The 13,268-nt window shown below is 32.9% G+C and overlaps 1 protein-coding gene across 5 annotated transcripts in view; it reads left to right on the forward strand.

Moving 5' to 3' along the window:
* Nhe2 (Na[+]/H[+] hydrogen exchanger 2) overlaps positions 1–13,268 on the forward strand; it is a 29,996-nt gene that overhangs the window by 3,058 nt on the left and 13,670 nt on the right. For all 5 annotated transcript variants that reach the window (XM_013317122.1, XM_013317125.1, XM_013317126.1 and 2 more), the window contains exons 2-3: positions 5,700–5,956; positions 12,308–12,578. In XM_013317122.1, the coding sequence (XP_013172576.1) occupies positions 5,846–5,956; positions 12,308–12,578 (382 nt within the window). In that variant the 5' untranslated portion in view covers positions 5,700–5,845. The remainder of the gene's footprint in view (positions 1–5,699; positions 5,957–12,307; positions 12,579–13,268) is intronic.

The raw sequence follows: 13,268 nt of genomic DNA on the forward strand, positions 1-13,268 counted from the left end.
GGTTAGTTTCGAAATTTTCGAATTGCTCGTGGAGTGACTGGCGCTTAGGTAAACAATGTCTGGCCACACCGTTAGGTCAATGTACCAGCTTATCCATACACTGACATTCAAATGACCTTTATTGAGATTCAGACAAACTCCGAGATCAATGATCTCCAATAACGATCTTTTGAATACTAAGAGATATATTATAATTTACATTTTAAAATTTAAGTACATTTGCAAATGGTTTAGAGTACATTTGTTCATTTTTGTGCTCATAAAATATTTTAAAATTGTATTAAAATTGTTTAGATGGATGGATGTTTGTTTGAAGTTATCTCCAGAACGGCTGAACGGATCTCGATGAAATTTGGCATACATATAGAACATAGTCTGGAACACACATAGGCTTCTAATAATGATTTTTTTTAATTCCGCGCAGACGGAGTTGCGGGCGACAGCTAGTGTAGCACAAAAAGCTAACTTAAAGAAATGTTTCAAAATATTTTGTAACAAAATAAGTATTTAATTTACGTAATGCCTAGATACAGTAAGTTATTCTTGTTAAATTTTCTTGTAAAATCTTTATCATGCCTTTGTGAACAATGTCTTTGAGTTTTATTAAAGCTAAAATGTACAAAATTTTAGTGCATTAACTTATGCGGTAAAAAAACGTTTGTGTACTTTTATAGTCTGTCGTTAGTATTAGCTTGTACGTTTATAATTCTTATAAAATTAAAATGCAAATATATTTCAACTGTATTATTTTATAGAGTATTGTATTTTTTTTGTACAGTGAATAGGCACTTACTAAGCTAGTGCGTACCATCTTTCGACCAAATGTCCACTTCACCAGGTGGGATCGTGGTCAAGCGCTAGCTTATAAAACGTAAAAAAAAAAAATAGGATTACCTACGTTTGATTGATAACATTCATATATCGATAATAACTTTCTAATCTTTAAAAAGAGTCAGAGAGGATTCAGATCAAATAATTGTAAAAGTTCAATAAAATCTACGTTTAAAATCTTACTAATAATTATAAAGGCGAATATTTGGATGGATGGGTGGATATTTGTCAAAAGATATCTTCAGAAGAGCTGCATGGATTTTACTGAAATTTGGCATAGATGTATAACATAATCTAGAAGAACACATAGGCTAGTATTTAAGTTTTTTTTTAAATCTGGATGTACGGAGCCGCAGGCGACAGCTAGTCGTTTCATAAATCATAGAGTTTTATTATTTAAATAACCTTGCCCTATATCTGTCAGTGGTGATGTTTCAACAAACCTCGGTACTGCACACATCTTACTAACTTCCTTGGCACGATGGCAAGAATTATTTGTTTATTATTACGAACTACATCTATTCAAGGCTGATGATGGTGTTTGTGAAAATATTAACGTTAAAATTAACTCAATCTATTCGTCCTACTAACAGTCGCATTCACAGTCATTAAGTGTTCTCCCTTAGTAAGGACTGAAACTAACTAAGAGTGTTTACATTAGTAAAGATTAACTTAAGTAATAAGTTAAGCTTAATGAAATAATCAATTAACGACTCTTACCGTTAGTTTTTCAGATCAAAATCTCTATATATAACATATCATCATCCCGATCTTTGTGTAGCTGTCTACACAAAGATAATGACCGGATAACTTCTTCGGAATTCGAAATTCTTCTTCTTCTAAAGGAATTCTGGTCTCGGAAACCTATGATAAGTTAGGTAGTTCTTATTTCTTTGTTCCAGAAACCTCATATGTTATAGTACAAGGTTTAAATTACAAATTCTTGGCTAAATCTTTCATGGCTGACTCAAATGTGACAGAGTAAACATATCCAAGTATCACGATTTAATTTTAGCAAGTAAGTAAGTATTTTTTTTAGTACACATAATTAAATAATATATTTATTAATATGATCTGACCGGAAATTGAATCCGTGGTCTTCGATCAAACATTCGAATGCTACGAACTAAATACATAAACATACAAGCTGTCGCCCAAGGCTCCGTCCGCGTAGAATTAAAAAAATCCAATTGGTAACTTACTCCAGACTATATAATTGGTTACTTCTTCCAGACTATATTCTACGTCTATACCAAACAGCCGCATCCGTTTAGTCTTTCTGGATATACCTTCAAATATACATCCATCTATCCGTCCATTCATCCATCTAAACTTTCGCATTTATAATATCCGTAAGATATAGCGTTTCTAAATATGAAATATTTAATTATATTCTTCTCGTCTTTAAGATAAAATAGATATACGTTTTATTTATAGACCGGACGTACGGATACGACGGTTTCGAATGCATTTACCTAGTAAAATAAGATCATAACTATTTGAAAAATTTGTCAGGGCCTTGATAGAAAATAATTTATCATGATTAATAAATTTTGGAGCGTCGGTGGCTCAGTGGTCAAGTACTTGCAATCTGCAGGTCCTGGGTTCGAATTCCGCCATGTACCAATATGTTTTTCGATTTCCGATTTACATATGTACATTTATCCGACGTTCTTACGATGAAGGAAAACATCGTGATGCAACCTGCACATATCTGAGAAGAAATTCAAAGATATGTGTGAAGTCAACCAACCCGCACTTGGCCAGCGTGGACTATGGCCTAATCACCCTTAACTTAGGGTAGACTCCGAGCCCCTCGGTGGGGACTTATAGTGAGCTGATGATGATGATGATGATGAATAAATTTTCTTCCCATAATAAAGTAAATATCAGTAGTCATATATAGTATATTTTATACTACTATTATAACAAAGAAATTGTTTATAGCGATTCTACAATTGTTTATATTTTGAGGTTACAACGCAGACGAAAGATCTGACGTTACTGACTGTAAACTAAATCTGGAAATAGCTCGCACGTAGATTCGATGCAGTATTACAACAGTTGTAATTTATATGTATATATACTTATGTAAATAATTGCGACGCAAAAGCTAGGCGTATACGAAGAGTAAAGTATATAATCCATTCAGTAGTTTTGCAAATAGAATATGAGTTCGATAGTTGAGTTGGGATATCTATGTAATATAATATAATAAATATATGTTTTAATCGATTCTAAAATATTGTTTTTTGTATTTTTAAAATCTTTTTTCTTATTTATTTTTTAAAACTTAATCATCATCATCAACCTGTCCTTATCCCTATCGACGGTCGGCACAGTATGTACTACTCCCCCATACGTCTCTATCAGCCGTCATATCCGAGTCTACCCCCTTCTTACGCATATCCTCTTTCACACAGTCATTCCATACTTTTTTGGTCTTCGCCTACCTTTGTAGCCATCCACATGCAATCTCATTACTTTTTTGCTTATATCAACATCATCCCTCCTCATAACATGTCCAAACCACGATAATCTTTTACTCCTCAATTTCTCGGTCACTGGCGCCGCTACTTTCAAACTTCCTTTAATATATTTTTTAAAACTTAATGGTAACAAAAAATAACTGGCCTTTTTATATCGTATTTATTTATTGAAGGTTCTTTAATTTTAGCTCGTTTTTTTCCAATTAAATAAAGAAATAGTTTGTAATAATTTTTTAAACGTGGATGAAATAAATAGTACTTAGGTAATGGTAGAATATATCTACAACGTCACAAAGACGTGGGTTTCATTGAGACATGTGCTTGCCTCGTTATTCTATTTTCAGTTCAAGAAATCTCCATCATTGATTACCTATTTCTTAACAAGATTATTTGATAAACTTTCTCAAAAATATATATAAAATTAACAACAATTTAAATTAACATTCGATCGATAATTTTATATCATTCATAATCATGGTATAGTTATGGTTCTACAATGATTATATACCAGCTGTCGTTCGCGCCTTATGCAGCTTATGCCTTCCAGACTATGCACTACATCTATGCCAAATTACAGCGAAATCCATACGGCTTTTGTGGGGATACCTTTATAAAAACATCCATCCATCCATACATACATCCAAACATTCCGATAAATAATAATATTAATATTTCTAAGTATTAATACCGCGGTAATTTAATATAGGTTATCGATTGTGACCCCTATATAAATAATATTACGTATGGTCTGTAATGTTTTTCTATATTAAATTGCCACGTACTATAAATTCTAAATTCACTCCACTACATTCTATTTGCTAGTTTTGTAGCCATTTAATGCGAAAATTGACCTTCGCGCAGTTTATACGATTCCCTAAACGAAAATAAAATAAATTATTCGAACATCACGACGTTAAGTTGTAACGATGTTCAAAATAAATTACTAATGCTTTTATTTTATTTGCTATCGCCACTTCGTATAGAATAGCAATAGCAAAGATTTTTTTTGCCTGATTATTTATAATTCAATCTTCTCTAAGTTTGATTCTCTAGTCGTAAAAAAAATCTTGTTTTTAATGCAAAAACTTTGAGAATTTTTTGAGTTTAATTTCGCGATGATATTTAAGCGAGAATAATCAATGAAACCATAATTATTCACCAAACAAGTTGGCTACGAATTTTCATTTAGCCTCGGGATAACAATACCAACTGTTGTAAAAATTGTAAATACATATTAGTTGGTATATTTCTATATTCTCTTGAGGAAGTGGCCGCGCCAGTAAGGCGTTTTTATACAAAATAAAAAACAGTAATTTATCGGTCCGATGCCTACGGTACAGGGAACATCCCGCCCATCCCCTACTGACATGTCCTGCCCCGTAGTCACGGCCTATTTGTGCTAATATTTCTCGTCCGCAAACCAAAACATTGAGGTCACGACAGAGCCTTCAGCTACTATAAAATAAACCAATTTCATAATGCTATTAGTCATTTTATTGGTATTAATAAATGTACTTTGTTAATTACTTAAAATTAGTTTGTTTTGTAATTAGTTTAAAATTTACCGAGAACAAGAAAATATAAAAAAGATTAGGTAAATTTTACTAACAACTTGAGATGTCCATTTTTAAAATGTTTAGCTTTCAAATGTTTTTTGGCAAAGTTTTATATCTTATTACTGGCAACACAGTACTTATCCTTTTATTAAAAATTCGAAATAAAAAGAAGAAAAATTGAAATTGTAGTTTATAAAGCGTTTAGATCATAAAAATGATTAAAGGCAACAATTTAATGGGTGAATTATGGAGAATGAGGCAAACGTCTTTCGGCGTCTGTCGGGCGCCATGTCTCCATTAGGCTGAATGGAGAAAACGTTTGCCTCGTATCAAAATACATCAGTGGGATTCTTTTATGTTATATCTAGATATAGTTAATACGAATTACGTGTTTATATAAAGAGTACATGAATTGTGAATACATAAGAAAATATGTGAATCTGTTACCAAAAATATTCCAACCTAACCTAACCTAACTCAAATGTGACTGAAATTGTAAAACACTGCTTTAGGAATGACTTATTAATACTAAAGAACAGGCATATATACTTAAATTAAGTTTTATCATACACTAACTATTGACTGCAGGTTTTTGCGACCACTATCCTCTTTTGGAGGATGACGATATGTTTTATACAGACATTTTGGTATCAGAAACCGACGGTTAGTCTTTCAAAACCGCGTAATCTCTAAACAAATGTAACATTTACTATTTTGTTATTAAAGCGTAGTTCATTCTACAATAAATCCGATAAGACGTACTTATCAGCATCTCGAATGTTACATTAGTAACGGCTTTCGATCGATTTACTTTCTTCCGTAGAACTTCAGATTTCTCGAACAGTTAAGGTAAAAGTACAGTCCGTGTAACATGTGTTAAAAAGAAAAAAAAGTGATTTTATTGTGTTAGCACGTCGATGTGTTGTCGGTGATCGCGGTCGTATGAGGTGAGGTGGGGTACAGGCAGCGATGACGTCACTCAAACACGGAGTCAACCTGAGCAGGCGCGCTTGCAGGCGCTTCCTGACGGTCCTGACCGTAGCTGCATTCCTGGCGGTCACTTCTAGCAATCCTATTGAAGTAAGTATACTGTCAGCTGTTATATCTGAATTCAGTCCTTTTTAAATATCATCTTTTTAATAGCAGCAAGCAAAGGAACCCTTTTTTAAATTGAATTAAACAGTGCTTGACCACAAACCCACTTAATAGAAAGTGGTTATGTGATCGAAGGTTGGTACGCACTAGCTTATTATCTATTCACACTACTCTTGAAGGCACCCAAGTTATAGCTAGACGGAAACAATGACGCCAGTTTGTTTGGTGGTATAATTGATAACCGTAATACCAAATGATATGTCAAATGGAAAGTTAGAAGATTAACGGTTTTATTGCCTATCTATTTCATAGATGTTTAAGTTAAAATTGGATAGTTATATTTTTGTTTCTTCCTATTGTTATTCCACATAAATCTCTTCTAAAAGGAGACATAGTTAAAGGACTAAATGGACGGAGAATACAAATTAATAAGTTAAAGGTTCGTTGGACACGCTGTAACGTAACTGACGCAGATTTTAGTTCCCCTTGAAAATAATACAGTACATTCACCCCTCAGAACACTACGACGACACATTACTATGAGAAGAGGGCTATTAAATAAAAAGAAACTCCTTTCCCCATTGGAATAATAAATTACACAAATAAGGTTTTTTAGGAAATAAAATTTAATATAATGCAAGAAATTGCCTTACATCTTTCGATAATACTTTTAAACTAGCGTTCTCCCGCGATTTCGTTAGCGCAGAATTTTAAAAAAGTATCCTTAAGCAACACCGCGCGCAAGCTACTTTCCGTCGAAGGCCCGTTAAAATTGGTTCAGCGGTTTCGGAGATTACCCGTAACAATTGCGGCCTTGCAGTCAGACAGACAAATATTTTGAAAATTGCTTTTACGTTATCAGCAACACAATATATAATGTGTACGAAATATAGTATAATATTAGTAGACAATTAAACACAGATAATTGTAGAGTCAGTATCTCTTAAGAATGTGGACATTTATTATTCAGAGGTATTAACTAAATAACTAATATTTATAATATTTTTTTTTAAAACGAGCAGCTATTGTTATTTCCAAGTTCACTATTAACTCGCAGCGTAACAAATACTGCGTTCCACAAACATTTGCATTCACAATTAGTGAAAGTATAATCTGTAGACCGTAACCGATACCAGCTCATTGTGAATGCTTTACGCATTACAAGATGCTTTGATATCGGATATGGTTGCTACGAATACATCTATTGGATGTTCCTTTAGTTTACAGATTTCATTGGTGAATTTGCTTGTAAATAGTTTTATTATCTTAATAATATTGCTAATATCCAACATCTCAAGAAGCTCTCGTTAAACAGTTGGATTAAGAGATACAAAGGGCAGTTATGCTAGAAACAGCACGCATCGTGAGAAGGTTCCTGTCTCTGCAGCCCTGACCACTGGTTGTTTGAGTCATGGGACTCCGCAGCCAGTGGTGCTCTATTTTTAATATAATATATTTTGTATCGTTGTTTATTTTATATATGAAATGTAATACATTACGAATAAGGTAAATAAATCAGTAAGAATTGCTAACATTATTAATGCGAAAGTTTAGTAACACACATATTAAAGTTTTATTTATTAATATTAATAATATAAATATATAATATAATAAAAAATATTTTTAAATAAGCAAACGTTATTTATAACAAAAACTATATATAAAAATGTATGAAGATAAATTGGTATTACATATTTAATGTTCAGAACAAATCCAGCTACGAAGGTCAGTACAGTCGTGACAAACAAGGTCACACGGGCTACGCCAGCTCGTAGACTGCGGCGCGACGCTACAGACTACGGTGTAGACCTTAAGTACTACGAATATCATCATTATGTATAATATTAAATTACTAGCTATACCCACCATTGTCTTTGCGTAGAATTTTATTTATTTAGGCTAATTATTTACTTAAAACATTCCAACAAATCATATTTAAACATTCACATAAACTTATAATACATATTCCAATACAAAGTTTAATTCCTAATATCCTATTGTTATTATGCACTCTTCAGGGTTAAATTTTTATTTTTTAACTAAACAAAAAATAAGTTCCAATCTTCTAACTGTAAAAATGATTATAAGGTAAAAGTTTAAAAAATCAGCTTAATAGATAAACAGGGCGATTGTAAGATGTGTTGTAAAATTAAAATTCATGGATTAGTAATTTTGTTAGAAATCTTACTAATATTATAAATGCGAATGTTTGGATGGATGTATGGATGGATGTTTGTTTGAAAGTATCTTCAGAATACATATGAAATACATTTAGAACATAGACTGCAAGAGGAGGCTACTATTTTTTTTTTAATTCCGTGCAGACGGTGTCGTGGGCAACAGCTATTACTATGTAAGAATAATCAGAGCTTCATAACAGTAGCGTCATTGTATTTGATTACGCAAGCGTCTTATGATATAACGCTGTGAGGATCGTTAGTTAAAGGACGAAGGTTTGCGCAGTAAGTTTTGTAGACATTATAATGATCTTGAGTGTTGAAGTTTCAAGGTCATAGTGCGAGACTACGATTTTATCTTAAAGAGATATCTTTAACAAGATACAAGACATAGATGGCCATATACTAGCTTGTACATGCGACTTCGCCCGTATGGCTAAAACAATGTTAAGAAGATAAGTAGTAACAAACATCCATCCATCCGTCCATGAAAACTTTCCCATTTATAATATTAGCTTGTTAGTTTAGCATTTACATCACCAGAGGGAACACAGTCACGTCAGTGGTTTAAATAATAGCTTTTGTTATCGATAGTTAAAAAAAAATGTGGATGGATTAATTATATTCATATAGCAAATAATTGTTTTACTTCAAAGCACAAAAAAAAACTATAAAATATGAATTATGTTAGTAACAGTATCAAAAATAAAATAGCCTGAAATTAATAACACTTAAATATCAATGCTTAAGGTCATTTTAGAGTGGTATCAAGATCAGTAGAACGAGAGATGACATCAGCGATTGTATAGAAACTCCAGCAACATTCTAAAGGTCAGACCATACTTACGAGTTAACTCTCTCTCCGGTCTCGTCTCCTTTTAAGTGCCAATTACTCTAACTATTGAAGATAAACTTTGGAAGGAAATTGATTTATTTCTACATACGTATATGTTTCCGTTTCAAATTTATAACCTTTTCATTTCATACACATTCATTTTCTGTGTCCATTTAGAATGTCAGGAGCAACGTCTGTCATAGCAATGTATCTGTATTTATGTATGTGCAAATTTTAACAACGAATTTACATCGCCGAAAGATATGTGTATTACATACACATATTGTTATCTCTATAGTTTCAAAGAGAAGAACAAAGATGACAATATGTTTATATAGAGGTAAAAAACAAACCCATACAGCACAAGCGTGGTTGATTAAAGCCAAGTCACTCTTAAATTGAGTAACATCTTAGCTCGATGGAGACATGTGCTGACGAATGGCAACATTTTAAATTATTCTGTAGAATACGAAGTATCGTATATATGTTTTAGAAATGTACAAGGAAATATCTGACCTTCGTTGCGTGCCAAAAAGCGCAGCGTTTACACGTTTTGGATATTTATATTTCCATGTTGCGAGCTTAATGCAGTAGTTTCTTAAAAAATTACTCGCAATTAGTATAAGTATACTCGCTCGACGCGAATCCAATGCGAATTATAAATGGAGCGAAAATATACATTTGCAAATGTTATACTGAAATATTATTTACATAAATGTATGTTGTATGAAGTTATAAATGTAAGTAGATATATTAAATTAATAATACAACAACATAACTCAGACCAGCAACCCAAAGGGGTAGGTAGAGACCACGGACTTCTATTTGGCTCGATCCTAACACACATCTCTCGTTTTTTCTACATACGTACACGTATTCATAATGAATAATACTGTGTTATAGAAAAAAAAAGATATCTTTAAATGAAACAAAATTTGAAAATTGATTTTTTTTTATATTATATGTAAGTAATTTAGATATTAAGTGTAGTAGTACTATAATCATAAAGTCAATAAATTACCAAAGATTATGCTAGCTTAAAAAATTTTCTTTGAAAATCTCGAATTTGCAAACTGAGCGATATTTCGAGCATATATTAACGAAGCTCGTACGTGAGCGATCAATCAATGTCGATGCTAGCACAAGTGACGTGTGACCTTTGCCTTTACAACTTTGTTGACGATATACAATGATGAGAGTATTTATTAGAAAGTCGTCTTTGGGCTCAATTTTAGCTTAAATAAGGAGTGATTAGGCTACAAAGGTACAGGAAGACCAAAGAAAGTATGGATGGATTGTGTGAAAGGAGATAAGTTCAGGTACTAGGAGTGATTAAAACTTAATCGGTCTTCGGATTGATGTACAAACATCTAATTTTTTCAACGGTGCTAACACTTTCTTAAATGTATGGAAATTACAAAAACTCTAGATTTTTCAGACCCCAACTGTCGCTCGAATAAATAATAATAAAAAACAAATCACAAAAATAGTATTTGAAACATTACTCCGTGGATTTAATACAGTTTTGCTAGATAACACTAGTTTATAGTAGATTTAATGAAGGATAACAAATTGGATCTCGTAAATCCAATGAAATCCACTTTAATAAATAAGTTATAACTGGTATATGTTGGTGTTACTAATTTAATGATTTCATGATAATAGCAACACTAGCTAGAAGCAAGCAATATAGATACAACTTTGAACAATATTATTTACGTTAATTATATCTTTTTTTATATCATAAGGTGTCAAACGAGCGAGCGGCCACCTGAAATCACTGAAATAGCGAGGTGACCGTTGCCCATCGACATACGCAATTGCATATGCGTTGCCTACCTTTAATCGACGGAGGAGAGGATGCACAGAAAGAAAATGCATCCTCTCATCCGGAAAGTCCACTTCCACTTCCCATCCTTTTCTTATAAGAAAAAGGGTGGGAAGGGAAATAGGACTCCAGGACACACACTCATCAGATGAAACGCGGAATTGCTTCCACTTCACGCCTGTTTTCTGTGTGGTCAATTCACCGGGCGAGCCGGGCCAATTTGTGCAAAGATTTTAAAACGGCCTCTACCCCTGTTAAACCTAAAAATTATACTAATAAATTGTATATAATATGTCTTATGTAGATAATAAAAGATATTAATTAAAGAAAATATACACGAGTCTTGGAAAGTCGAACAAAAGATGGAAATAAAAAGAGTATGCGTTGACAAGGTCAAGTTTATGCACATGTTATAATGCAGTAAAGTCAAAAAGTAGAGTCGCTAACTAGATATTAAATTAAATAATAATATTGGACGCCTTATGCATAATTATATTATATAATCTTAAAATTAAAGACATTATGTGTAGTGATTTGAAGATGATCTTTAGTTGTTAGGGTTCCTTGAAATGAAAAAACGGAACCCTTATATGATCACTTTGTTGTCAGTCCGTCTGTCAGTCAAGACATTTTTTCTCAAAAAGGCGTGAAGGTATCAAGCTGGAATTTATTTTAATTGCTGTATTTGTTATTTAACTACTTAAGTAAAATTCATACATGGAATACTATACGTAATCGTAAAAGATTAAATGTATAAAATGGTTTGTAGAGATCGAAATGAATTGTAGGGAAAAGTATCGGATGGAAATGAAAAGCTACTTTAATGAGTTTTTTTTTCTTACATGTGTATTTCTCGATAGTGAATAAAAAGTGGAAAATTTGTAAAACGAACTGAGCTTCCGACGCAAAACTTGTGAAGGTTGGTCGATGTCGATCGATTTAGGTCAAACAAGTGGGTTGTTGTGGTCTGAGCTCTTTACAACTTTGATATAAAGTCTTAGCTGTCGGAACTTATAGAGCCAGTTACAGAGTGTTGCAATTTGCAAATTTACTATAAATTGTAGATATGATAAAGAGTGATGTAAAATCTTTTATCTTATTCCTGGATCCTTCAAATCCTTACCAAGATAAAACATGATGTTTTAACTCGGTTCTTACCATAGATTTTCATTGCTAAACAACAAAGAATTGTTACCAATGATTTCCATAGAGTAAGAGAGAAGTGACGATATGTTTTGTTTTAAATGTTTCACAGTGGAAACTACGTTAACGTACATACATACAGTATCGACGCTATCCATAACTGTTACAGAGTCCGTCAGTCGTTCGTTTTACGAGCTTCGTCATAACAGACCTACCCTTTGGCTTATAGCTTTAACAATTCCTAATATTAATATTACAAAGTAAATTATTTATTATTATAGCTACTTATCACTATGATACTTAAGCTATATTATTGTTATTTTTTAAATCTTTTCGTTCTCTTTTGTCCTCAGAGCTCGACAAAACAGACTCCGTCCATTACTGTCGATGGCATCTCTACCTATCCAGGTCTTGGGTTCGGTCCGATGGGGCCTGTGGTGCCGCTCCCCGGAGACCCTCCCGGCACGCAGCTGCGACAAAAACAAGAGACGACTTCAGAGCTACCGACAACTGTGAAACCGAAAAAAGAAAGAAGCATTGTCATCGCAGCGGTTGAATTCCACCGTGTGGAAACTCCATTTCTTATTGGATTGTGGATATTCTTTGCCAGCATTGCTAAGATTGGTGAGTTGTGAATATAAGTTGTCTGTTCCACTAAGCAGCTGGCAACGCGACTTTGTTCCTGTCTTAATAAGACACGACACCAAATAATAAGTTGACAGTCATTGTTATTTTTGAAAAGAACAATCCCTTTGATTGCTTATCATTTTTTTTATTGAAAATAAAATAAAATAAATTTCTTTATCGTAATGACTAGCATTTTATATTAAATTTTGTGAATACAGGGTAATGAATGAAAGTTTCGCAACACAAATGATGCATAAAGCGTAGGTTGAAGGTGAGAGATACAATCAGTTACGTAACTTGACACTAACAAACACTGAAGAAGAAATATTTACGTTGTTCTTTACTGTTGTACGAAGCAAAAAGAAATAACAAATATTTTTAAGAGAAATTAATTTTAGTGGCAACTATAAACTAAGATTTGTATGTGTAATTTAAAAAAGTTCGTAGACTTGGTCAAATAAAAATCCATGTCTTTACTTAGTACGTCTCAGAGTTGTGTGTGTGTGCACAAAGAGTATGTTACTACTTCGTAATAGTGTGTGTGTTATCTTTTATTTCTTCTAAGAAATAAAAAAGTCAATTTGTGTATACTGGCCTACCTTACGAAATTTATTCAGGCCCAATAAGATTTCTCCGTTGCCTTTGTGACCGTTCTGTGTCACTTGGGACGTGTGAAAACGGTTTCCT

Source organism: Papilio xuthus, unplaced genomic scaffold (genome assembly GCF_000836235.2).
Source record: "Papilio xuthus unplaced genomic scaffold, Pxut_1.1 DF826945.1, whole genome shotgun sequence".
In the NCBI taxonomy this organism is placed as follows: Eukaryota; Metazoa; Arthropoda; class Insecta; order Lepidoptera; family Papilionidae; genus Papilio; species Papilio xuthus.